Source organism: Diabrotica virgifera, chromosome 3 (genome assembly GCF_917563875.1).
Source record: "Diabrotica virgifera virgifera chromosome 3, PGI_DIABVI_V3a".
NCBI classification, from domain to species: Eukaryota; Metazoa; Arthropoda; class Insecta; order Coleoptera; family Chrysomelidae; genus Diabrotica; species Diabrotica virgifera.
This window is the reverse complement of record NC_065445.1, coordinates 178,378,495-178,404,208: the sequence shown is the minus strand read 5'-3', so window position 1 is coordinate 178,404,208 and position 25,714 is coordinate 178,378,495. Positions and strand designations below refer to the sequence as shown.

At 36.2% G+C, this 25,714-nt stretch overlaps 1 protein-coding gene across 3 annotated transcripts in view; it reads left to right on the top strand.

The window, feature by feature from the left end:
• LOC126882235 (septin-2) overlaps positions 1-25,714 on the top strand; it is a 135,081-nt gene that overhangs the window by 70,243 nt on the left and 39,124 nt on the right. For 2 of the 3 annotated variants that reach the window (XM_050647057.1, XM_050647058.1), the window contains exons 3-5: positions 6,405-6,547; positions 17,543-17,782; positions 20,968-21,231. In XM_050647057.1, the coding sequence (XP_050503014.1) occupies positions 6,405-6,547; positions 17,543-17,782; positions 20,968-21,231 (647 nt within the window). The remainder of the gene's footprint in view (positions 1-6,404; positions 6,548-17,542; positions 17,783-20,967; positions 21,232-25,714) is intronic. The other variant, XM_050647059.1, reaches the window with a different exon arrangement.

Sequence of the window (25,714 nt, the reverse complement as noted above, 5' to 3'; positions counted from 1 at the left end):
ATAAATTTAGAGGACTCGTGGTATTACCTTTGAATAATTTTTGTTCTTATCCAGGGCTCTGGATTAAATTTCAATTTAAATAGGTAATGATAAATGACACTGTGCTTTTAGAGTTCTATTTTTTGAATCGCAAGCCGAAAATAAAAACGCAATTATTAGTCAATGTCTGTCTGTCACCATAATTCACTGTGTCACCATAATACTATGAATTTTTTTAAATGTTCTGTTAACCGTCTTTTCGATTATCCGTCATAACCTTGGTCCGGTGCCGTGACGGATAATCTAGGTTCCACTGTACCTTCAAGTGGTGTCTAGTTGTTCCTACTCCCAATTGCTGCAGTTTTAATAAGCTTTAGTCTTTAAGCTACGTCGACGTAAAGTTTTCTTGCGGTATCAAGTACCGCATGTCAGTGTTGACGTTTCTACAGTTCATGCAGTTGTTCTACTTTTAAGTGCTTTCAACATTATTTTACTATTTTTTTAGGTACCAATATGTACTCAAGTTTTTTTGTAATTCAGTTTATAAAGGATTTTCAAAGAACCTCCACCGTTTTCTTAATACCGGGTGTCCACTTATACAGGGTGAGTCATCACTAACGAAGATTACAGCGAAATGGTAAAAGATTTGAAAAAAATTTTAAATTAGTAGTTTGTAAGTTGATAAAATCTACATTTTAAAATTATTTTGAAATATACAGGGTGTCCCAATAAATGGCGGCGTATCAAAGTTATATTTTTTCTTATGGAACACCCTGTATTTGATTGCATTTTTAATTGTCCGCAAAAAATAAGGTAGAGTTTCATAAGTCTTCCCTATACCTATGTACAGAGTGTTCTGAGTTATGGTGACTTTTCTTAAAATGTAAAGTTTTAAAAAAAGGCTTATTGTCAAGTTATTTAAGAAATTATGAAAAAAATACTTTTACATCTAAATAGTTGGATATTGGTTGAATGTATTCCATGATTAATTATTACACAATTATTTAGAGGGTGTTCAACATTTACAGTTTCATTATTGGATTATTCAATGTGTCATATGATGCTTATTTTAAATAGAACATCATGTATATTAATACACCATTATACTAAACGGAGTCACTTCTTTCGAATGGTATATGGATGTCCTATATCTAGGTCTAATAGTTATTGCGTAATTTACAATTATTTAAATTCTTAATCTGTAAATCGAGTTTAAAACAAAAGATGTATCTCATTGTATGATATCGTCATTTTATGACAGTACGGTCTGGTAATTATCAAAAATATAAACATCCGTGTATGATATTCAAATTTAATTGTTCCTAAAAATGAATAATCACGTTATCTACGAAAGAGTAGACATGGTACTTTGCATTGGGGAGTGTTTGCAAAATTGTATCTTATCCTGATAGAAGACACCCAAAAAGGACGTTTTTGAGAGATTTCAATAGATTCCGTGCTACTGGTAATGTTGCATACGAAAAGTTAAATAAAAATAAACCAGTTATTTGTGATGACGTCAAGGAGCTTGATGTTCTGCTTTCTGTTACGGAAAACGCAAATACTAGTAAAGAAAAAATTTCGGGTGAATTGTAAATCAGTCAAACGACTGTTAGAATACTTAAGAGAAACCACTATTATCCATATAAAACTCAAATACACCAGTATTAGACCAAACAGGATTATGATAAATATTTAACTTATCGTTTATGGACTTCATAGAAGATCCTGATTTTTTTAATGTATTGTATACAGACGAATATACCTACTTTTCATAATAATGGTCTAGTAAATAGACATAATTTTCATTTCATTATGATACAGTAAACAAACATTTATTTCGTACAGTTTAAAAATCGAGAGTGGCTATAAATATTATTTTTAAAATCAATTTACCGTTTAAGAAAATTTTAAATTACGCAAAAACTATGACTCTTAGTTATAGAATATCCCTATACCATTCGAAAGAGGAACCTGTGCTTAGTACGATAATTTATTAATATACATTGTGTTTTATTTAAAATAAGCATCATATAACATATAACACATTAAATAATCCAATAATGAAACTGTAAATTTTGAACACCCTGTAAATAAATGTGTAATAATCAATCATGGAATACATTAATTATAAAATAAAAACCAGACCGTACTGTCATAAGGTGACAATGTCATACAATGTCATTAATTAACTAAATCTTTTGTTTTAAAATCGATTTATAGATTAAGAATTTAAATAATTGTAGATTACGCAATAACTATGAGACCTAGGTATAGGACATCCATATACCATTCGAAAGAGGTAAAATTGTTTGGTATAATTATTTATTAATATACATGGTGTTCCATTTAAAATAAGAATCATATGACACATTGAATAATCCAATAATGAAACTGTAAATTTTGAACACCCTGTAAATAAATGTGTAATAATTAATCATGAAATACATTCAACCAATATCCAAATATTTAAATGTAAAAGTAATTTTTTTTATAATTTCTTAGATAACTTGAGAATAAGCCTTCTTTTAAAACTTTACATTTTAAGAAACGTCAACAGAACTCAGAACACTCTGTACATAGGTATAGGGAAGCCTTATGAAACTATACCTTACTTTTTGCGGACAATTAAAAAATGCAATAAAATATAGGGTGTTCCATAAGAAAAAATATAATTTTGATACGCCGCCATTTATTGGGAAACCCTGTATATTTTAAAATAATTTTAAAATGTAGATTTTATCAACTTACAAACTACTAATTTAAATTTTTTTCAAATCTTTTACCATTTCGCTGTAATCTTCCTTCCCGTTAGTGGTGACTCACCCTGTATATTTTCCCTCATTTTAACTGCCTATAACTTCGAAACGGCTCAAGATAGAAATTTGCGGTTTTCGCTGAAATGTTTTATTTTACTAAAAGTTTTGTTTGATGGGATTGAATTTTTTATATCGTTTTCAATTACGAAAAAAAAATGGCGGATTTTTGACAAAACCGTTGACTTTTTTTAAATGGAACACCCAGTATTTTTTTGTGTAAATTGAAAGAACGGTCATTCACCTATCCAGCGATATAAAGTTTTTTAAAATCGGTTGTCAAATAACTGAGTAATTAATTTTTAAAATAAGAGATACAACGTGGAAAGCACATACCTAACTAAATAACATATTATTGATTAAAATAACTAAGCAAATTGATTTTATTTTATGTGATTTCCACATTGCATTTCTCATTTTAAAAATTAATTACTCAGTCATTGAACAACCGATGTTAAAAACTTTATATCGCTGGATAGGTCGAAAGACCGTTCTTTCAATTTACAAAAAAATATACTGGGTGTTTCATTAAAAAATAAGTCAACAACGGTTTTTTAAAAAATCCGTCATTTATTTTTTTAAAAGCGAAATAAAAAATTTAATCCATTCAAACAAAACTTTTACTAAAATAAAACATTTCAGCGAAAACCGCATATTTCTATCTTAAGCCGTTCAGAAGTTATAGGCAGTTAAAATGGGGTAAAAAGTGGACACCCGGTATTGTGCATGCGTTGATAATTTTAATGAAAAATAAAGTTTAATTTATTTGGAGCAGAATAATTTTATTCTACAGCAGTGTGAAGAATCATTCCGTAGTTGATGTAAAAACAAATACAGTGATATAAGACAAATTCATATTAAAAACAAAGGAGCATAGACAACGGTATGACATACCGCATGTCAGAGTCTACGCCCTGAAACATTCACCTCAGTAGTTAAGGATTAAGAAAAAGGATATCATTTAAAAAAGTACATATGAAATATGGAAGAGGGTGGATACATACAACTACTTAGGAACATGGATAACATTAAGTATAGATCAAACTCAAGAAATTAAGATATGAATTGAAATAGCATGTGTATTATGTATTCAATAAAAGTTTCTTTGTTGTCGGGATATAAGGTTAAAACTAAGCCTAAGGATGCTTCGGCGTTACGTGTTCTCTACTCTTCTTTGCGATTTAGATGCGTGGACACTAAATGCATCTGAATAAGTTGACTGCCTTTGAATTTTGGTCTAATTTGAGCTGAATTCGAGAATACTACAAATATCATGGATTCAAAGAATGTCAAACGTGGAAGTAACTAGAAGGATAGGAAATGGAACGGAAATAATAGTCACTATCAAAAGACGAAAATATGAGTACTCAGGACATGTGATGAGAGGGCAAAAATACTCATTATTACAAGTAAATTTAATGAAAAATTCGTCTTGGTAAAAGGTATATTAATTTAAAAAGCCCCTAGAAGGGCTACAAATATAAAAACAAAACGTTTTCGCTCTGTGACAAGAGTATCATCAGTGTTACAAGAACATGCTGAGTCACCCTAAAAATACTAAGAAAACCTTTTAAAAATATACTAAATGTCTTATACAGGGTGTTTCATTGGGAAACGGAAATACTTGAATGGTGAATAGAGGTCACTGAGGCGGATCTAGATAAACCACATTTATTGCCTTTTTTGTAACCACCGATTTTTATAACCAAGTTACAGGATGTTTTATCAATTTTGCCCATTTCTTTCTGGACCCGTGACTTTAGAACCACCCTGTATATTTTTTTGATATTTGATACACACATGTCTCATTTAAAACACAAATCATCCAACTACTAATCACACGAAAAATCCAGAACCGTACTAAAAAAATTATAAATTCTTTGTGACCTTGAAACAACACCGTCTATATTGAAATTTTTAAAATCTGTTTGCATATTTGAAAAGAACACAAAAAACCAAGTTTAATGGTTTGCTTAAATTTTTCGGCCAGACAATTTAATGGCTTTTAATTTAAAATTATATTGAACCCTTTTATTAAAAAACTAGATTGAAAAGCAAGTATTATTAACTTTTAATAATAAATTATTAAAATTAATGAACAAATACTCATTTTAACAATATGTAATAAATACTTATTTATCATATTAGAACGACCCATTTACTAATCACAAGAAAAATCCAGGTCCGGATTAACAAAAAAATATAATGTGATAGTCACCTTGAAAAAACACCCTGTAAACAAATTTTCAAAATCTGTTTAAACATTTGAAAAGAGCACAAAAAAAGTTTAATGGTTCGCTTTAATTTTTACGCGGACAATTTAATGAAAGTACATACTTTTGAAATTATATCAAAATTTTTGTTAGAGTTCTTAAACCTAGTTTTTTGTGCTCTTTTCAAACGTTCAAACGGACTTTAAAAGTTTTAATATACAGAGTGTTTTTTCAAGGTCACTCTTACTTATTATTTTGTTACTAATCCGAACCTGGATTTTTGTTGTGATTAGTATGTGGAAAACCAATTTGGAAAATTTCAATATACAGGGTGTTGTTGCAAGGTCACAACTACTTTATGTTTTTTTGTTAATCCGGACCTGGATTTTTCTTGTGGTTAGTAAATGTATCGTTCTAAAGTAGTAAATAAGTTTTGATTATTTTTAAAATGAGCATTTGTTCATTAACTTTAAAAACATTATTAAAAGTTAATAATACCTACTTTTTAATCTAAGAGTTCTTAAAAACGTCAATATGATTTCAAAATTAAAGTCATTAAATTGTGTGGCCGAAAAATTTAAGCGAACCATTAAATCTAGTTTTTTGTGCTCTTTTCAAATATGCAAACGGATTTTAAAAATTTCAATATACAGGGTGTTGTTTCAAGGTTACAATGAATTTATAATTTTTTTAGTCCGGATCTGAATTTTTCTTGTGATTAGTAGTTGGATGGGTTGTGTTGTAAATGAGACATATGTGTACTAGATATCAAAAAAATATACCGGGTGGTTCTAAAGTTATGGGTTCAGAAAGAAATGAGCAAAATCGATAAAACACCCTGTAACTCGATTATAAAAATAGGTGAGGCAATAAATGTGATATATCTAGAACCGCCTCAGTGACCTCTATTCACCATTCAAGTAGGTATTTCCGTTTCCCAATGAAACACCCTGTATAAGTGTATACATAGTAAAATCCAAAGGATGGATATAATTCCTATCGATATGGCCTTAGGACAACATATGACTCCCACACGTGGTACATGGGTTGCTAGGTAATAATTAATTAGGTCATTACGTTGAAAGAGGTGAAAGATAACTGAATTATTAGAACTTATTATGTAAAGCAAAATTCGAAGAAGAGAAAATGAAGAGTATCCTGGCTTGGGAACTTGAGGAAATGGTTTGAGTGCAGTAGCGAAGAACTATTTAGAGCAGCAGTCAACACGGCCCGCATAATTTTTTTTAATGGCATGGACTAGGCGTCAATCAGCAGGTCACAAAATTACTAATACATCAAGCAATACGCGTAAATTAATCATAGATGTTTTGTATGATTATATTCATTGATTTTAAAAAACGTATAGTAATATAATTTTTGATTACTTTTATTTCAGGTGAAACAGGTTTAGGTAAATCAACATTAATGGATTCCCTTTTTAACACAAACTTTGAATCATCACCGAGTCCCCATTCCTTACCTACAGTAAAACTAAAGGCACATACCTATGAGCTGCAAGAAAGTAATGTAAGATTGAAGGTAAGTAGAAACTGATAAACGTAAATGGTTGAATATTATACGGGGTGTTTGGTCCACGTTTCCAGTAACATTCGGAAATACTAGTAAAAGATGCCCGCTGTTGGTTCTTCCGAGCTGGAGATTACTATATGTCTACTAGTCCGGGATCCCAGGCCTATTTTCACCATTTATTACTAACAAGTTAATTTTTCGTGAGTAGCTTCATTGTGATGAGACGTCCAACTTTTTTCCTTACAACAATTTCCGTTTGTGGTAGCTAACAAGGGTAGCAGCGATGAAATATGTTGATTTGACGATTCTCAAAAATTTATTACTAACTGATTTTTTTCTAATTTTCAAGATAATTATATAAATTAGCCGGAAAAATATTTGTCCTACAAAATCCAACGTTTTATCAAAGAGTCCCCCTTTCCAACATGTATCATCAACGAGGTCATGAAATATGATTACTAACCACCTGATTTTTTTTGTTGGTTAGTTAATATTTAAATAATTTAACACCCACATTGTCCTACAAATTGCGTGGTACGTTGTCCTGGTCCTACGTTCAAAAGCTGTTAGTACCTCAAGACCATTTTATTATTAGTAACTGTAGGACAAAGGTACCACGTGGTCGATATGTGTATTTTTTATTCAAATAAAATAATGTCCTAGCTAGAAGAAAACAGGTAAGTATCGCTAGTCCGACAAGAATTGTCATGCGCACAAAAAAATGTGATGAAAAGCCCAATGCATCTATATTCGTTGCTCATGTAAACAACGCTCTGCGCATGCGTACTTGTACCGCTCTATACAGGGTGTCCCCGAAAATAGTGCGTTCGTTTAAGGTATGGATATAATACACAATGTAGAACAAAAAAGTCCTATAACATTTTTTTATAAAGTTAACCATTAAAAAAAATAACATTGTTCGCCATATAAGCGAACTTTTATTTTCATAAAATTAACTAATTTGGCATCACTGTACAAGAACTGTTTGTTTGATACCACAAATGTAGGTCAGACAGGTACATCTGCAAAATAATTGTACCACCCCATGTTTGAAAATCCAACAAAACAAGAATTTGTTTGTTTGTTTAGGATGAAGACAGGGTTTAATGGAAATACTTATGGCTAAAATCCTGCAACTATTTTTGAATTGTGATTGTCTATGTTTAGATTTTTGTATACATAGTTGTCAGATTTCAATTTGCATACCAAAATGTATTTTGGTTTTTTAGCCAAACGGTTGCATTTAGAAAAAAATGTTATAAGACTTTTTTTGCTCTACACGGTGCCTTCTACCTATACCTTTAAGGAACGCACTATTTTCGGGGACACTCTGTGTAACTCCGCTCTAATAGCAGAGAATAAATTGATTTGTAATTTCAAGATATTCAAATATGTATTTAATTGGAGGACTGAAAAAACGGACCAAGCAATTTGTAGGACAACGTGAGTGTTAAATTAAACAAATAACCAACAGAAAAATAATCAAGTGGTTAGTTATTATTTTTCATAACCTCGCACGGTGAGCTTGAAACATGTTATTATCTAATTTACGATATCTTCAACTTTTTTGTTGGAATATCTTCTACAACTCAAAAGTAAACAATACACGACAAAATTTAAATCCGCTGAGCGTCCATTTGAAAAAAAAAAACGATTTTTTCTAAAAAAAATATAAATTTCAGAAATTTCTGAAGAATTTCTTGAACCCTCCCGCATAGCCTCCACCCGCTGCATTTTTTTTTTAATTTGCAAACTAGGGGATAAAAGAAAAAAATTAGATATGTATTTATTTATACAAGGTGGCCAAAGAAAAGAGTTCACCTCGATAGTTGGCAGTAGTTATTAGATTTTTAGGAAATGCCGAAACAGGTCGTTTTTTATTTTTAAATTACAATTTTTTGATATATATTTCATACTAGTGACGTCATCCATCTGAGCGTGATGTCGTAATCGATGATTTTTTAAATGGGAATAGGGGTCGTGTGGTAGCTCATTTGAAAGGGTGTTCAATTCTCTATTCACAACAGATGGTTAGTAATTTTTTTTTCAGGACTTCGTTAATGATGCATGTTGAAAAGGGGGACTCTTTGATAAGACCTTGCATTTTGTAGGGCAAAATTTTCTTCGGCTAATGGAGATAATTATCTTGAAAATTAACAAAAAAAAAACAGTTATAATAAATTTTTGAGAATCGTCAAAACTACATATTTCACCCCTGCTAGCACTGTTAGACTGCACCTACATTGGATATCGGCCGACGTAGAACTGAGTAGCTTCCTAGATTCTCCTATCAATCGCCCGACATCGGATCGGGCTTCCCATTGCAGTGTAGGCACTGCGCTTTAATAGCTTAAGTTTGTTTTTAATTCGACGTCGGATCGGATCGGAGAAGAGAGATTCTGTGGTGGGCACTCAATAAGAAAGGAGTCCCTGGTGAATATGTAAAGATTGTGAGGGATATGTATGAGGAAGCAACAACTAGTGTTAGGACAGGTGTGGGAGAGACTGATAAATTTCATGTGAAAGTAGGATTGCACCAAGGCTCTGTGCTTAGTCCGTATTTATTCTCATTAGTTATGGACCAGATAACAGCGAAACTACAGGGTAACATTCCATGGTGCTTAATGTATGCTGATGATGTCGTGTTAGTAGGAAATAGTGAAAGAGACTTAGAACAAAAACTGGAACAGTGGAGACAAGCTCTGGAGGAAAAAGGTTTAAAACTTAGTAGGACAAAAACAGAGTATTTGGAATGTTCATTTAAAGATGGAGCTACTACAAATAAAATGGTATCTTTGGATGGTGAAATGATTGTGAAAAGCAATAGTTTTAAGTACCTAGGATCGGTATTACAGAGTAATGGAGAAATAGATGGAGATGCATGCAGTAGAATTAGGGCTGGATGGATGAAGTGGAAAGAAGCGAGTGGTGTGTTGTGTGACAGAAAAATTCCAATGAAGCTGAAGGGAAAATTCTATAAAACAGCCATAAGACCGGCTATGATGTACGGAACTGAATGTTGGGCAGTGAAAAAGAAAGAGGAACAACGAATGCATGTGGCGGAAATGAGAATGCTTAGATGGATGAGTGGAGTGACAAAGAAGGATAAAATTAGAAATGAGTATATTAGGGGAAGTCTAGGTGTGGCACCAATTGATGCCAAAATGAGAGAGCATAGGTTAAGATGGTTTGGTCATGTTCAACGTCGAGACGTTAATCACCCAATACGAAGAATAGCTGAAGTGCAGATTCCTGGAAGGAGTAGGAGAGGAAGACCAAAGAAGACCTGGGGGGAGGCGATAAGGCAGGACTTTTTGTTAAAGGGTATTAACATTGATATGACCCAAGATAGAATTGTGTGGAGAAATGCAATTAGGGAAGCCGACCCCGCATAGGGATAAGGCAAAGAGAATGATGATGATGATCGGATCGGAGAAATACGGATCCAATGTAGGTGCAGCCTTAGCTACCACAAACAAAACTTGTAAGGAAAAGTTGGGCGTCTCCAGTGGCGGCTTGTGACCTCAGTATGCGGGTAGGCGACACATATACCTTTATATATACTCTATAATCTAATATTCTTTACATATTATATTCTCATATACCTATATACACAGTGTGTCGCATTTAAGATGAAGACACCCCTATATTGCGGCTATCAAAATAAATACAGATTTAAAATTTTGCTATCTACTGCGAATTTACAAACAGGGCGAATTTTCGATATTTTGCTTCGCGTTAGAGATATCGGAAAAAGTTATTTGGAAAAGTTGTTCCAAATATTATTCTAACTCCACATACCAAATTTTATGACAAAATTCGCACTTTTAGTTTTTTCAGTATTTGTAGTCAGGATCCTAAAACATACAATTGGATATCCCGAGATGCAGCTCGAGACAACCATTGCCGAAGGCGCAAACAAATGTAGGCTAACCTTTTTTTTTTTTTTTTTTTTTTTTTTTTTTTTTTTTTTTTTTTTTTTTTTTTTTTTTTGGGAGGTGAGAATCTTCAAAAGACCCTCTGGGAAGATGTCCCAGGTGTGTCGGATTCAGTCCGGCACGCTTCACCGCGGGCCGAGGCCGCCTACCGACTAAACTCACCCCCTCTTTCTTCAGCCGACGGGTCTGGAACCGCACTTAGCGTGCATATCTGACCCGCCGACCTTACTCTTAACTCCCCTCCGGCACTCTTCGCGTGCATTCCATGAGTTTGGCGGCCTCCTAGCCTCCTCCCCGCAAGAGCCTCACGCCAGACCGGCCGGTGAAGCGACCGTCCAGCGCAACCCTCCCGCGGGCAGGGCGACCAGAATGCCCCCCCCTCACGATGGAACTAGCAAAACAGAACCAGTTGGTAATTACGAGCAACGCCAAACATTCTTACTTTCATCAATTCATTCATTCAATACACATATTCATTAAAAATCTCAGACTTAAAACAAGGAGGCAGTTGGCGTAGGTTGGATGTAAGAGGTCCTCCCCCTCCAGCTGCCCCAGGACGAACACGGGTAGAACAAGGCAAACATAAATCAAAACAGAAACAGAACGAGAAACACAAGAGGCACTCAGCCTGAGTAGAAGGTAAAAGTCCCCTACTGAATGCCTCTTGAGACATGCACCACATTTAAATAAGATTAGAACAAAAACGGTAAAATATTATATAAATAAAATTGATAAATAAATAAATAGATCGATAAAACATAATAAATAATATAAAATAAGGGCAGTCAGCGTAGATTGGATGTAAAGGGTCCTCCCCCGCTGACTGCCTTGCATGACACAAACACGTTAAAAAAATGAATAAAAAAATAAATAATGACGATTGGTCATCCCGCTTGCAGACGCCTCTCTTTTTCCTCTTTGTGCTTGATTGTCTTGGTGACAAAAGCAATGATCAGGTCGAAGTCTCTCTTGCTGTCGATAGCTTTATCGACTAGCTCATGAGGCTCGCCTAGAGGGGATCCCAGCCCCAGCTGCAGCTCGGTACGCCCCGCGTGATATGCAGGGCACTCAAACACAACATGCTGCGCGTCATCCACCACTCCACAGTCGGGACACAGATCGTCCCCGGTCTTCCCTATACGATAGGTAAATTTCCTAAACGATCCATGTCCTGTCAAGAACTGTGTGAAGTAATAGTTGACGCGCCGATGCCGGCAATCGTACCATCTCACCACATCCGGAATCAGGGATCTTGTCCAGGCTGCCTTCTCGACTTCGGCTGTCCATTCCCTCTGCCACATCTGTAGACTTCTCGTCCTTTCTTGTGGTCCTGAACCTATTGCCTCCTTGCCCCTTTGGTACATTCGGACTCTTTCTCCGGCCAGGATGTGCACCGGTACAGCACCAGCTACCACCTGTAAGGCAATGGTTGATACGGTTCTGTACGCGCTGCACACCCTGATCAGAGGTTTTCTCTGGGCCCTAAGAAGCATGTCTTTGTACTTCCTCATTCGAAGGACCTCGTGCCACACTGGGGCCCCGTATAAAACTATAGATAGGATTGATTGTAGCATCACCATTCTTTTCTGGGATCCTGGACCCCCTATATTTGGCATCAACTTGTTTAGTGTGGAGGTCCTTTTTTCTGCCTTCCGACATGCTTCCTGTACGTGTTGTCCGAATGCAATCCTGCCGTCGAATATTATACCTAAGTATTTCACTGTCTTCTGGGGTCTTATTGCGGAGCCTTTGTATTCAAATATAATATCATTTCTTTTTCTCGGTCCCCTCAAGATTATGGCTTCCGTCTTCTCTACTGCTAACTTTAGGTCGTTTCTTTCTATCCAAGCCGCGGTCTTTCGTATGGCTCTATTAACTTTTTCTATTATTCCCCTATTCGTGTCGTCTTCGATTAGTAAAGCTAGATCGTCCGCGTATGCAATCGCTCTCACTCCTCTCTCCTTGTTTACTTCTAGTACCCCATTATATAATATATTCCATAGTAAGGGTCCCAGGACTGACCCCTGGGGTACTCCCGCGGTCATCTCTTTCTTCTTTTTTTTCGACATTCATACGGTTCTGTCAGATAGGTAGTCCTTTATTATGTTGGACACATATTCTGGGGCCCATTCGACGATTCTGTCTACTATAAGGCCCCAGTTTGCTGAGTTAAAAGCATTTTTTATGTCCAACAGAACGAGGACCACCCATCTCCTCTTGCTTGTTTTTGCCGCGTCCCTTATCCAGGTCGCGGCGTCGACTGTCGATCTACCTTTACGAAACCCATACTGTTGATTTGATAACACTCTCTCATCTTCCAACATGCCCTCCATCCTCTTCCTGATAAGTCCCTCATAGAACCTACCAAGGCAGTCAAGGAGGCATATTGGCCGATAAGAGGATGCTGAGTCGGGGGGTTTCCCAGGCTTCAGGAGAAGAACTAGGTTCGCCTCCTTTAAGTCCCTGGGGAACTCTTGTTTCTGCAGTAGGTCGTTATATATTCTTCTGATCAAGCCTGGTTTCTCAGTTGCTACTATCTTAATTGCCTCTGGTGGCAGCCCGTCGGGGCCGGGAGCTTTCCCCGTCTTCATTTCCTGACCAGCGGTTCGTATTTCCTCTTCTGTAAACTCCTCTACCATTGTTGGATAGATTTTTACAAAATTCTGGGTTTGCTTGGTGGGGAAGAGGAGTTCAGCTGATTCCATCCGCTGGTCCTCGTCAAGTTTATATGGGGCCATGATCTTCAACGTCTTCATGGTAATTTTATATGCGTCGCCCCATATATCGTCTTCCAATGCTTTTATCAGGGTCTGCCACTTCTCTCTTTTTTCCTGTCTTATTTTTTTATTTAGAGTTCTCTTTAGATCTTTGTATATTTCGTAGAGCTCGAGGTTGCCCTGGCTTCTCGTGTAATTCCTACGAGCCCTGAGGCATCTCTCCCGTAGACCTTCTATCTCATCCGTCCACCAGTAGGGGGATTTTTTTATTTTCCTTTCTCTTCACGGTGGCCAACTTTGCAGCGTTTTCTAGTGCTCTTCTCAATTGGCCAAGGTCAGAAATCTCTTCCTCATTGATCTTTCTGACCTCCGATAGGTACATGGTTTTATTGAAATAGATTTCCGTGTGACCCATCGACCGCCTTACTCCCCCTTTTACCTTTATTTCATATTTTATATAACGGTGGTAGGTGAATAATTGATCGTCGAGGACATCCCACTCGTGTACTCTTCTGGATAACCCCTCACTCGCGAACGTGACATCAATGTGTGTTTGGCTGGCCCCCCTCACGAAGGTTGGTTTATCATTGTTTAATACTTGGAGGCCAGCCTGGGCTATCCATTCATTCCACAGGTCCCCCTTTTTGTCATTTATGGGGGAACCCCATAACCTGGATTTCGCATTTATGTCCCCGGCGACCAGAATTTCTTTTTCATCCGTGGCGGCGTTCATTATTTCATCTACAATGGCTTTGTATCTCAACATAGGGATGTTGGGAGATATGTAACATGCCAGGAGGCAGAAATCCCTCAACCTAATAAGGATATGGTTTCCCCCCCTGACGATGCTCCGCACCCCCACATCCCCGTTTTTAATGAGCACCGCCACGTTTTTTCCGTCATCCTGGACCCAACCACCGCCTGAGGTAATCTTCTTGTTTGGTTCTGGGACGATGAGCAGGTCTGTTTCTAGCTTGCAGGCTTTTGCGTGGACAAGGTCGTGCGCACGGCGCGCTCTGCCCACGTTCACCTGCAATATCCGTATACCAGGTTGATCCTTGAGGTCCGTTTTGGTTCAGTTCCCTGAGGTCGTTACTGCGTCGGATTCGCGTCTCGTCAATAAATTAAAACACCTAAGAACTAAAATAAATAAATAAATAAGTGTAGATAAAATAGTTAAATAGAGTAAATAAATAAAATTTGTATAAATATAAATAAAATAGATAGGGTTTGTATAAATAAAATTTTTCGTTAAATAAAAATAAAGAAATATAAATATATTATTAATATAAATAAATAACAGTGCATTAGGTCTATTTTTTCTCGTAGATGTTTCAAACGAAACCCTGCGAGAGACGGTCTCCTGTGCCACAGGTGGACTGTATATGGGCCCACCCCCGTTCTCCAGGAGACCATCTCTCACCTTTTCGCTTTTTTTCTTCTTTTTTTTACGAATTTCTTAGAGGGCTCCCTTTCCCACTCTGCCATATACACACGCCCTATAGGCTGGGCATGTCATGCGATCCATGCGGTGCCCTTCTTCTTTACACGTCAGGCAGTAGGCAGTGCTGCTACACTGCGCCGCCGTGTGACCGCCGTTAAAGCAGTTGTAGCAGCACGCTACCCTGCTTTCACCCTTACATTCATATGTATTGTGCCCATATAAGAGGCATTTGTAGCATCTTACGGGCGTATGCTTTTCCATGATCGGGCATACCACCCAGCCTATACATATTGTGCTATACTTCCTCAGTTCCTCGGCTTTTGTTGGGCGTACGGCTATAGTAGCCACCTGTTCCCCGTGCCTATTAGTTCTTAGCGTTTTTATATCCACTTCTTCTGTAGGGATACCCGTATAGGCTTTTATGGCGTTATGTAGTATCTTCTCTGTTACTCCAGGGTCCAACTTCGTTATCGTAAAATAATTTTCTTTTTTCCGTATGGCCATGTTCATACCAGACATCCTTGTATCCATTTCTTTTTTTAATTTTTCCGCGGCTCCCCTCCCTTTTAATTTAACGAGGATATCTCCCCCTTCGGTTTTTTTTAATCTGTCGACTTTTACTCCTATCTTCCCGATATCGATCTTTTTATTCATTTCTTTAAGCACGTCCGTGTATGTCTTTTCTCCCGTTTTAATTAGGAGGGCTTCCTCTTGTTCGTTTCTCACCTCTCTATCCATTTCCTTTCCTCTTACTATAATTTCCCAGTTAATATTCTCCCCCCGACCCACGAATTCTAGTGACTTCCGCACATCGTCTTTATTAATTTCATTATTGACGATTACTCTAACCGTTTCCGGTTGCTTCTCCCTTTCTTTTATCTGCTTGATGGCCTTCTCGGCCATCTCATATATCCCGTGTCTCTTTATTTTTGTGACGTATGTATACCACTGGTTTTTTTGACTAGCCATAGAGCTTCTCTTAGCATTCTCGATGTACTCTATGTCCCCCTCTTTGCATCCCTCTATGAGTTCAAAGACTTCCTCCCTATATGTTCTTATTACACTTTCTATCCCCCCCTCTGTTATTTCGTTTTTCGTTATTATTAAGCATTCTTTCTTTTCTACCGTTTCCTGTAGTCCACCTTGTTCCCACTTCGTTTTTTCAAAGACCTTTTCTTCCCATTTCTTTTTGTAGATTTGGCTAAATGCGTTTGAGTCTCCCCCTTTGTTTAGGATCCCTATTATTTTTTCTGTCTCCTTTCTCTGCCTGTCTTGTTCTACCTTTAATTGACATTGCTCGCATTTTATCTCTTCTTCCTCTCCTTTTGACACTTGGATATGGCTGGTTTTATTTTGAATCGTGTTTATTTCCCCCAGTAGCTTCTTCATTCTAATCCTCTCTTGTTCTATGGATCCATCCGTGTTTAGGATATCGAGCATCTCCCTTATCTTCCTCTGGACCCTCTCTTTATCCGTTTCTTCAGAGTATTTCTTACTCTCTTCTAATTTCTCCTTCTTAAATTTCTCATTAATCTCCAGACTATCCCCCTTTCTTTTTTTTACTTGTTGCATTTCGATTCTTTCCCCCTCATCGAACAGGAAAGTTGCCAGGATGCTTCCTTCTATATCCTGCCATCCTGCTTCCCCTTGGCTTTCTTTTTTTCCTTCAGCTTCTGCTTCTGCATTCTCTACAATTTCTGCCGAGGAACCTTCCTCTCTTTTGCCTCCATCTTCTTTTTCTTCTTCTTCTTCTTCCCTATGTATTTCTCCTAGAAGCTCCTCCCCTACCAGTGTCGAGTGTTTTTGGACACCCGATCTGTTCATTTTTGGCTGCTGACTATGCCAATTCAATAGTTCCAATTCGAATTTTCTCTGCTCTTCTTCGTCTACTTTGCCGTCTAGCGGCTGTTCTTCCCTATTCACATTTTTACCTGTAGCGTTATCCTTGTTCGTTTGCGTTTGGTCGTCTTCGTCTTCCCTCTTTGCTTTCTTTGTTTGATTTGGATTCATATGAATTCCCACGAGTCGGGACGTGCTATTCGTCCGACGCAGCAGTGCGCCCTTACCGCGTTAAGGCTGTATTACTTCGGGAGGTCGCCAGGTATCCCGAAGGGATCGTTTATGATGCTCTAACCCTCGCATCTCTCATATCTTTGGCACGATGCCTTCCACCGTGATAATGGGGATTTTTTATTGAGGTTTACTCCTCTAGGCTTTTTATCACGGTTGCCTCCGGACGCAGTGGCAGTCTGTATTCACAGGCTACCTGGAGTTTCCGCGTAACTGCTGCCTCCCCTGTTACGCGGGATTTGGAATGGATGTGTGGTGGGAAAGGTACATTGGTGGGGTAAGACATGGCGGCTACTCGCATTGGGTATATCGAAAAAGTTTTCGAAAAAGTAGGCTAACCTAGCCCCAAAAAGTTCCCGGAAATTCTCGTTCAGTAGGGCTAGACAAGCCACAGCCACAGTAACAACAGCCCTGTACTTAGCGTAAGAATGAGAGACGCATATGTTCTGTTCTTTAGGTTAGGCAGATTTTAAAGTGCCTGACCATAGGGTAGTGCCATAATTTAGAAGTCAGTAGTACTACTACGAGGAGCGTACAATAATTACAACTTTGAAGAGAAATTAAAAAGTAGCTTTTTTATTTTAGATACTTACGCATTGTGTCAAAATTTATAAATTACAATTTTGAAATAAGAAATTTATATTAATAAATAATTTGTTATTGTATTGTACATTTGAAGAGGTTAGGCAGCGCCTACCTTGCCTATCCCGACGTGCCGCCCCTGGGCGTCCCGTCAAAATGAAGCTACTCACGAAAAATTAGCTTGTTAGTAATCAATGGTAAAAATGTGCCCAAGCTCCCGGACTATATTTGTTTATTTATTTATATCCTACAGTTAACAATAGTGGACACAGTTGGTTATGGAGATCAAATTAACAAGGAAAACAGTTTCAAAGCCATCGTCGACTACATAGATGCACAGTTTGAAAATTACCTACAGGAAGAATTAAAAATTAAGAGATCTCTTTCCACATTCCACGACACAAGAATTCACGCCTGTTTATATTTTATATGCCCAACAGGTCATGGACTAAAATCAATAGATTTGGTATGCATGAAACAGCTGGATCAGAAGGTAAGTTTAACTAATACAGAGTGAGTTTTATGTATGGAAACCCTCAATTATCTCGGAAAGGGCTTGCACGGTTTTTATAGATTTTGGTGGGTAAGGGTTTTCTAATGCAGCCGATATTATAGTGGTAATTACATTGTTGTCAGATTTTCCGTTTTGCTGGAAATCTCATGAACTTTCTTATTTCAAGTGGTACACCCTGTATATTTTTTGCGTTTTGAAGTCCTTAGGAAACACTGATTATTTTTAATGTTATATTCCCTTTACCTAAATGCCATAATTTCGGAGTTATTGCTACATTTATTTAAAAAAAATTTAAACAAATTATAAAAATCTATTTTTTCGGCCCAGGTAAACATGATTTAAGGTGCTTTGGATTATACGTTTGTATCCCGCGTATGAAAAAAAAGTTGATTAATAGCAAGCTGAAAATTTGTTAATAGCTTAGGGGTGTCTAGTCGGATAAACTTTGATATATGGGAACACTGGAACAGGGGCAGTTTTAATTGTGGAACAGGTTAAAAATTTGGAACGGTCAGGCCACGAAAACGCCACATTTATTTTGTCCGACAGAACAGACTTAAACTCTCCGAAAAGAGATTAAACTCTCATGCAAAAATCAGACTGCTATTTATCACCGGTCATAATTCCTGTCATTTGACATATTCTACATGTTCCACTCATTAAAACGCCCATTTGGTGATAAATAGCAGTCTGATTTTGGCATGAGAGTTTAATATCTGTTCGGAGAGTTTAAGTCTGTTCTGTCGGACAAAATAAATGTGCCGTTTTCGTGGTCTGACCGTTCCAAATTTTTAACCTGTTCCACAATTAAAACTGCCCCTGTTCCAGTGTTCCCATATATCAAAGTTTATCCGACTAGACACCCCTAAGCTATTAACAAATTTTCAGCTTGCTATTAATCAACTTTTTTTTCATACGCGGGATACAGACCTATAATCCAAAGCACCTTAAATCATGTTTATCTGGGCCGAAAAAATAGATTTTTATAATTGAATCGATTTATCTCTGGAAGATAAATGTACGTACCAATTTTCGTTTTTCTAGCTACAACCGTTCTAGTTCTAGAGGCATTTAAGAAAAACTAATTACAAGACGCCATCTTAAAAGAGCTCTAGCTCCCTTAGGAAACATTTTCGTACTAGGTGAATTGGGTTAAATTGCCTTAAAATTATCTGAGGAATCTCCTGTCTTTGTTTATCGGTAGAGTTTCTGGACACCCCGTATAAGAGTAAGATCAAATACTTTCCACAGCGGGATAAAATCAGAGTTTTTTCCTTATGATTTACAGTGGAATTACTAACGAGATAATTTTACTTTCATGGCTGGGCGTGGTCGTTATTAAAGACTAATCACATGCTATAATTTTTCCAACGGGTATCCTCAAGTTAAAATTTATTCCATGTAATCGAAGAAACTATTGTTCATTAAAGTCGTCCCAGGAAAGCAACTCAAAAATATTGACAATATTCATCGCCTTATACAGTATAAGAACATGGCAATGGAGTCCTTATGAGAGTTTTTTGCACGATGATGCCGATTTTATCAACAAGAATTTGTAATCGAACATTAGAGAGATTAAATTAAAACTGTTTTAAAAAGACAATCTCCATTTTTAGGATTCGTATGCGTTTAAGTTTATTTGATATACTATAGTTATTACGCATATGAATCCAAAAATTATAGAATGCCTTTCTTAAACAGTTTTAATAATCTCTCTAATGTTCGAATACAAATTCTTTTTGATAAAATCGGCTTCACCGCGTTAAAAACTCTCATAAGGACTGCATTGCCTATGTTCCCTATACTGTAAAGTCAAGGTGGGACGGACTGTGTGGTTCAACTGATAAATATGGGTGCCCTGTTTAGAGCAGATCTGCCCACATCAGACAAGTGGATACTGCGCTAAATGAGACATGCAGGATAGTAACGGGATTCATGAGATCGACGTTGCTCTCACATCTATACAAAGCAGTGGGTTTTTTTAAAGGGCATTTTTAATTTTTTTTTAAATCTTTTTCTCCATGTGACTCGAAAGTAATAAGAGATAAAAAAATGTGGTACAAAAATGAATTGTTGTTTAGACAAAAATTTTGTTTCAGTTTTTCGTTACTATATCTCTTACCATTTTCAAGTTACATGGAGAAAAAGGAAGATTTTAAGAAAATTTAAAAATCCGCACTATAATTTGATCTTATTTTTTTCAAATCCATTCATTTTAAACCCGTCCAACTTTTTGAACATGAAAACGATGCATTTAAATTCTGGTGGATGAGGGGTTAAATATACTTCCATTTTTTCCTAAAATACAGTACCCAACATTTTTTCTTGCACCATATCTGGCTTAGTTTGAATGTCATCGACATTTAATATTGCTCATTTTAAAAGTATTCAAGCACTACAAAAAGTATTGGTAGCATTATACACCTAAAATCGACCGTCTCTCTGTTAAAATCGACCGTCTCTCTGTTATTTCAAGTTGAATACACCGATTTGAGCATGCACAAAAAAACAAACTCTTTTCACCTACCATATCTCTTTTTGTATTATAACCAGAAGATTTGTGAAGGAACGAATTTCTTTGTTTTTTGTATAAGCCACAAAAATGGATTATATAGTTTTTTTATTTAGATGCACAGTTTTTAAGCTATTCGCAAAAACCGTCCGAAAAGGTGTCATTTTTCAATGAAAATTGGCCAATTTTCGACTACGAACTCAAAAAGTATTGAGTTTTGAAAAAATAATTGTAGAACAGTTTTTGCTTAGAATTAGGCTCTCTAGCCACTTCCGTGGTTATTTTGACCAAAAAATTTTCCATCCCTTTGAAGGGGTGGGAACCGCCCCCAAGATAAAAAGCGCCATAGTATATAGACTTTGAAGTAGGAGATAAGTAGAGGTATTCCCAAAATTTCATTAAAATCCATGCTGTAGGATAGAATTCGGAGGTAATATCCTGTTTGCTCCCATTAACTGCAGTATTGAGAATAAGCCACAATTTTACTTTAAAACAAAGTTATTTTAACTTTTTGAAGAAGTGGAAATCGAAAAATAAAAGGAAAATTGTGGCTTATTCTCAAGAAAAATAGTAAATAGTCAGTTAAAAGGGTGACGTATAATCAGAAGAAATTATTAGATAAAATATTTCATATTATACATTCCTTTTGTAGGTTAACGTCATTCCCATAATAGCCAAAGCTGACACAATATCGAAAACGGAACTACAAAAATTCAAATCTAAAATCATCGCTGAACTTCAAAACAATGGTGTTTCAATTTATGAATTTCCAGTAGATGACGAATCCGTTTCTGATATCAATTCCACCATGAACTCTCATGTACCTTTTGCAGTTATCGGCAGCACCGACTTTATTAAAGTAGGAAATAAAATGGTCAGAGCGAGGCAATATCCATGGGGTACTGTTCAAGTCGAGGTAAGTGTAGTATTTTTATCTAGCTTATGAATTTATTATTGTTTAATTGTTTGAATTAGTTACATTTCAAACTGTAAAGTTTCTGCATAATTTCTTCCGTTCATCATTTCGTTTAATCCTGAGATAACTTTCTCACATTATACCTAGTTTGTATTTTCCGTCACTTTTATATTGTCCTACACTTTTTTTATTTCATCATAATGTTAAAGATACATCTGCGTTAACTTTAATTGTTTTAATTTTCATTTTTCTTGTTCATTTTTTTGATCTTGGTTTTGATAGTATATCATTATTATATGTGACGTCATGGAAATGCCGACGGTCACTCGAAAAGAACATGCAAATAGAGGAACTGCAGGTTCTGCAAGCACCAAGAGGAAGTAGAGGATCAGATTTTAAAGTTCAAAACCATAGAGGGCGGAACTGACGAAGAAGCTCTAACCAAAGGAAACTCCTAGGCTGAGCAAAAGAAAGATCCAGAGCTGCGACCAACCAATCCATGGAATGCACACTGGGAGTGCCAGAGGGGAGCTATGAGTAAGGTCGACGGGTCAGATATGCTCGCTAAGAGCGGTTCCAGACCCGTTGGCTGGAGAAAGAGGGGGTGGATCTAGTCGGTAGGCGGCCGTCAAGTTACAGATAGGACGGACTGAATCCGATACACCTGGGACAGCTTCCCAGACGGTTTTCAGAAGATTCCCACCTCCCAAGAAAAAAGCAGTGAAAAGCTATTGGCTTCAGTGGGACCCCTTGTAACTGTGAGATGACGTCATCGCTCGTAAATGTGAGAGTCCAGATGAAACCAAAACAGTGTCCCAAATTGTTCTTCCAAGAGCATGTGTAAAAACTTCATGATAGCCGCTCCGGGGGGCATTTGCTCTATCGGATTTAAATATAATATGAGCTATATGGTGGGCAATATAATTTTTAAATTGTATCTCATCAAGGTAAGTATTCATTTTTCTAATTGTGCGTCATATCCAATATGGCTTACAAATGGCAAAACATGATGTCAGGTGTCATTCATCTAATCACCTCCACAAGTTCGGTATGTCCTTTCCAATAAATACCACTCCATAGTGCTCACCACCAAAATTAACGCTCAGTATGAGGTTACAACTGGCATACCGTTCACCATATGGAAGCATGATTAACAAAATTTCGTCTACAGAATAGTTAGCCAACGTTACGCCAGTTGTAACCTCATCTTTCTTCAATCCTGAAGAATCCCCGGAGGGAATGTAGTAGTCGACGTGATGTCGTGTATTGTCCTTCTCAGAAGATTCCTGTCTCTGGTCATTTCTTTTAACTCATGCATAGATCTTTTGCATATTCCTGTAATTTGATCGATCCATCTTATTGGGGATCTTTTTTTTTTATTTCCACGGGACAAGCCCAATAAAGTTACAATTGTTTACAAATTTTGGAACAATTTAGTATACTAAATATAAGTCATATATATATATATATATATATATATATATATATAACACATAAAATATAATAGTTAAAATAGAGTTAACATAAATAATATAAATTACATACTAAACAAATTAGAAACAGACTGGTAAAGGTGGACATAACAAAACAATTAAGAGGCAATATTAATTTGTTGTAAGTTGCGTATAAATTGGTTGGGTGTGGAACTAAAATTAAGCCTCTCGGTATTTTGATTTGCTAGACGTAACATTCTAGTTATAGGTTCATTGAGGCCATAATTACATCGATGAAATGGTACATGAAAAGTGGTTTCGACTGCATTTCGAGTACTGTATGAAGGAACTTTAAAACCAACCTTAGACAATAAATAATGACTATTTGCTGTACCATTTAACAAACTATATAGAATTTTCAAATCATGGTGATAACGACGTTCTTCCAGGGTATTGATATTTATAAATGCTCTAATTTCGTCATAACTGTAAAACCTGTTACTCCCAGTAATAGCTCTAATTTTAAATCCCAAAAACCTAAGGAATTTGTTTTGGACCTTTTCAATTTTTTCTGCGTAAACATTATAGTAAGGTGACCAAATACTACAACAGTATTCCAAGTAAGGTCTAACAAGAGAACAGTATAACAATTTTAGGGTATTGGGACTTTTAAAATCATAGCAGTTTCGTTTCATGAAGCCAAGCATCTGTAAAGCCTTTGAAATAATAGAATCAATATGATCTGTGAATTTTAGCGATTTGTCAAACAGTATTCCAAGATCTCTTATTGTATTAACACAATCTAGTGGTGTGTTATCAAGTTTATATTCAAACGGAATACACGTTCTACCTTGATAAAAACTAATTTTATGAAACTTTTTGACATTTAGCTCCATTTCATTTTCTTTACACCAATTCTGTATTTTATTTAATTGAAATTGCAGATTTTCGCAATCGTCAAGAGTAGATATTTTCGAAAAGATTTTTAAATCATCCGCAAACAAAAGCTTATCACAGTTTATATCTGCAATATCATTTATAAATATAATAAATAATAGCGGACCCAGATGTGAACCCTGAGGGACCCCAGAACTGACAACTACATCCTGAGATAGACAATCCTGGATCCTTACTGCTTGGCGCCTTCCTATTAGGTAGCTTTCCAGCCATTCAAGCAGTTTCCCATCTACTCCAGCAGCTTCTAATTTAGACAATAGGATGTTATGATTTACCCTGTCAAATGCCTTGGAGAAGTCTGTATAAATAGAATTAATTTGATACCCACCCTCCAAAGCACTTGACAACGCATTCAAATAGCAAAGAAGATTTAATTCCGATGATTTGTGTTTCTGAAAACCATATTGCTCATCTACTGGAAACAATTTGAAACATACCGAGAGGCAGTCGGACACTAAGCTTTCAAATAACTTAGGAATGGTACTTAATATAGAAATCGGTCTATAATTTGTAATGTCAGATCTACTACCAGCTTTATGTATTGGCGTTAAAAAACTTAATTTCCATGAATCAGGAAAGTAACCAGTATACAATGAAGAATTAAAAATTTTCCACAATGGTCTGGCCAAAATAAAACTGCATTTCTTCAAAACTATAGGAGGTATTTTGTCAGGACCAGCACCTCTGTTCACATCTAACGCCATCATCCTTTCATATACTTGAGATATTGTAATATTACATGAATTAATCGTTATATTGGTGGTGGGAGGTAAAACACGTTTACTGATTACTTTCTCAGAATAAACTGATGAGAAATATAATGCAAAAGCATTTGCAATATCACTTGGAGTTGTATAAGTGATATTGTTCAAAGACATTTCATTTGGTAAACCTGTCCTCGTTCGTTTTGAATTTATGAATGACCAAAACGATTTAATGTTACTGTGAATGGAATTCTCAGTTTTTTCTATAAAGTTATTATGACAAGTTTTTGTTAGAGCTTTACATTTACTTCTAAGGCTCGAGAATGCATTATAATCATTTAGAGAGGAACTAACTTTAAATTTTAAATGTGATAACTTCTTTTCAATTACTAGTTTCTTTAGTTCTGGCGAGAACCATTTTGGAAACTTTTTTGTTGACATTATTTTTTTTGGCACAAAAATTTCAAAAGCACAGTACATGACTTCATAGAATGTATTTAACATTTTATCTAGACTTTGATTTTCAAGAATTTGATCCCAGTTAACACAAGAAAGGTAATCATTCAAGGCGTTAAAATCAGTGTTATTAAAATCCAAATAGTAAGAGCTGTTCAGGTTTGTTGAGCAGCCATTACTACAAAGAAAATCTTTTATGGCAATGTTCAGGGCAGGATGATGCCTATCTAATGGAACTATTTCCTCATCAGAAGCTATAACTTGAATAGAACTGTCATTAGCAAATATCAAGTCCAATAAAACCACACGAGAATTGGATATTGTGTTGATTTGAAATAAATTGTGAAAATTACATAGATTTGACAATATCCAAGCAGATTGAGTTTCATTAGGAGTACAATATTGACTAAAAGTAACATTGGAAGACAGTTCATCATTAGACCACATAATGTTTGGCAGATTAAAGTCTCCGAACAAAAATAGTTTGGAAGCTGGATACTTCTCACTAACTTCATCAACACTTTCACTGAATTCGGTATATACAGCTGGTTCCGCTTTGGGTGGAATATAGACAGTTCCAAATATTGCCATAGACTGACCACTGCCAATAGTAATAAACACCTGTTCAATATTACTGCTGCTTACAAATAGGGCACTCGAGATTGACTTCCTGACCGCAATCAAAACACCGCCACCCCTAGTGTGGATGCTAGTTTCACTTGATCTATCTTTTCGGTACACAATGTAACTCTCCATACCAAGTTCAGAGTCTAGAAAATCAGCAGTCAGCCAAGTCTCAGTTAGAATAATTACATCATAGGAACAATGTGAAATATTTAATAAGAGAGTCTGAAGTTTAGTTCGAAGCCCATTTGTATTTTGGTAATAAACATTTAAGTTATTATGAGGCGTGCCACGTGGAGACTGACTTAG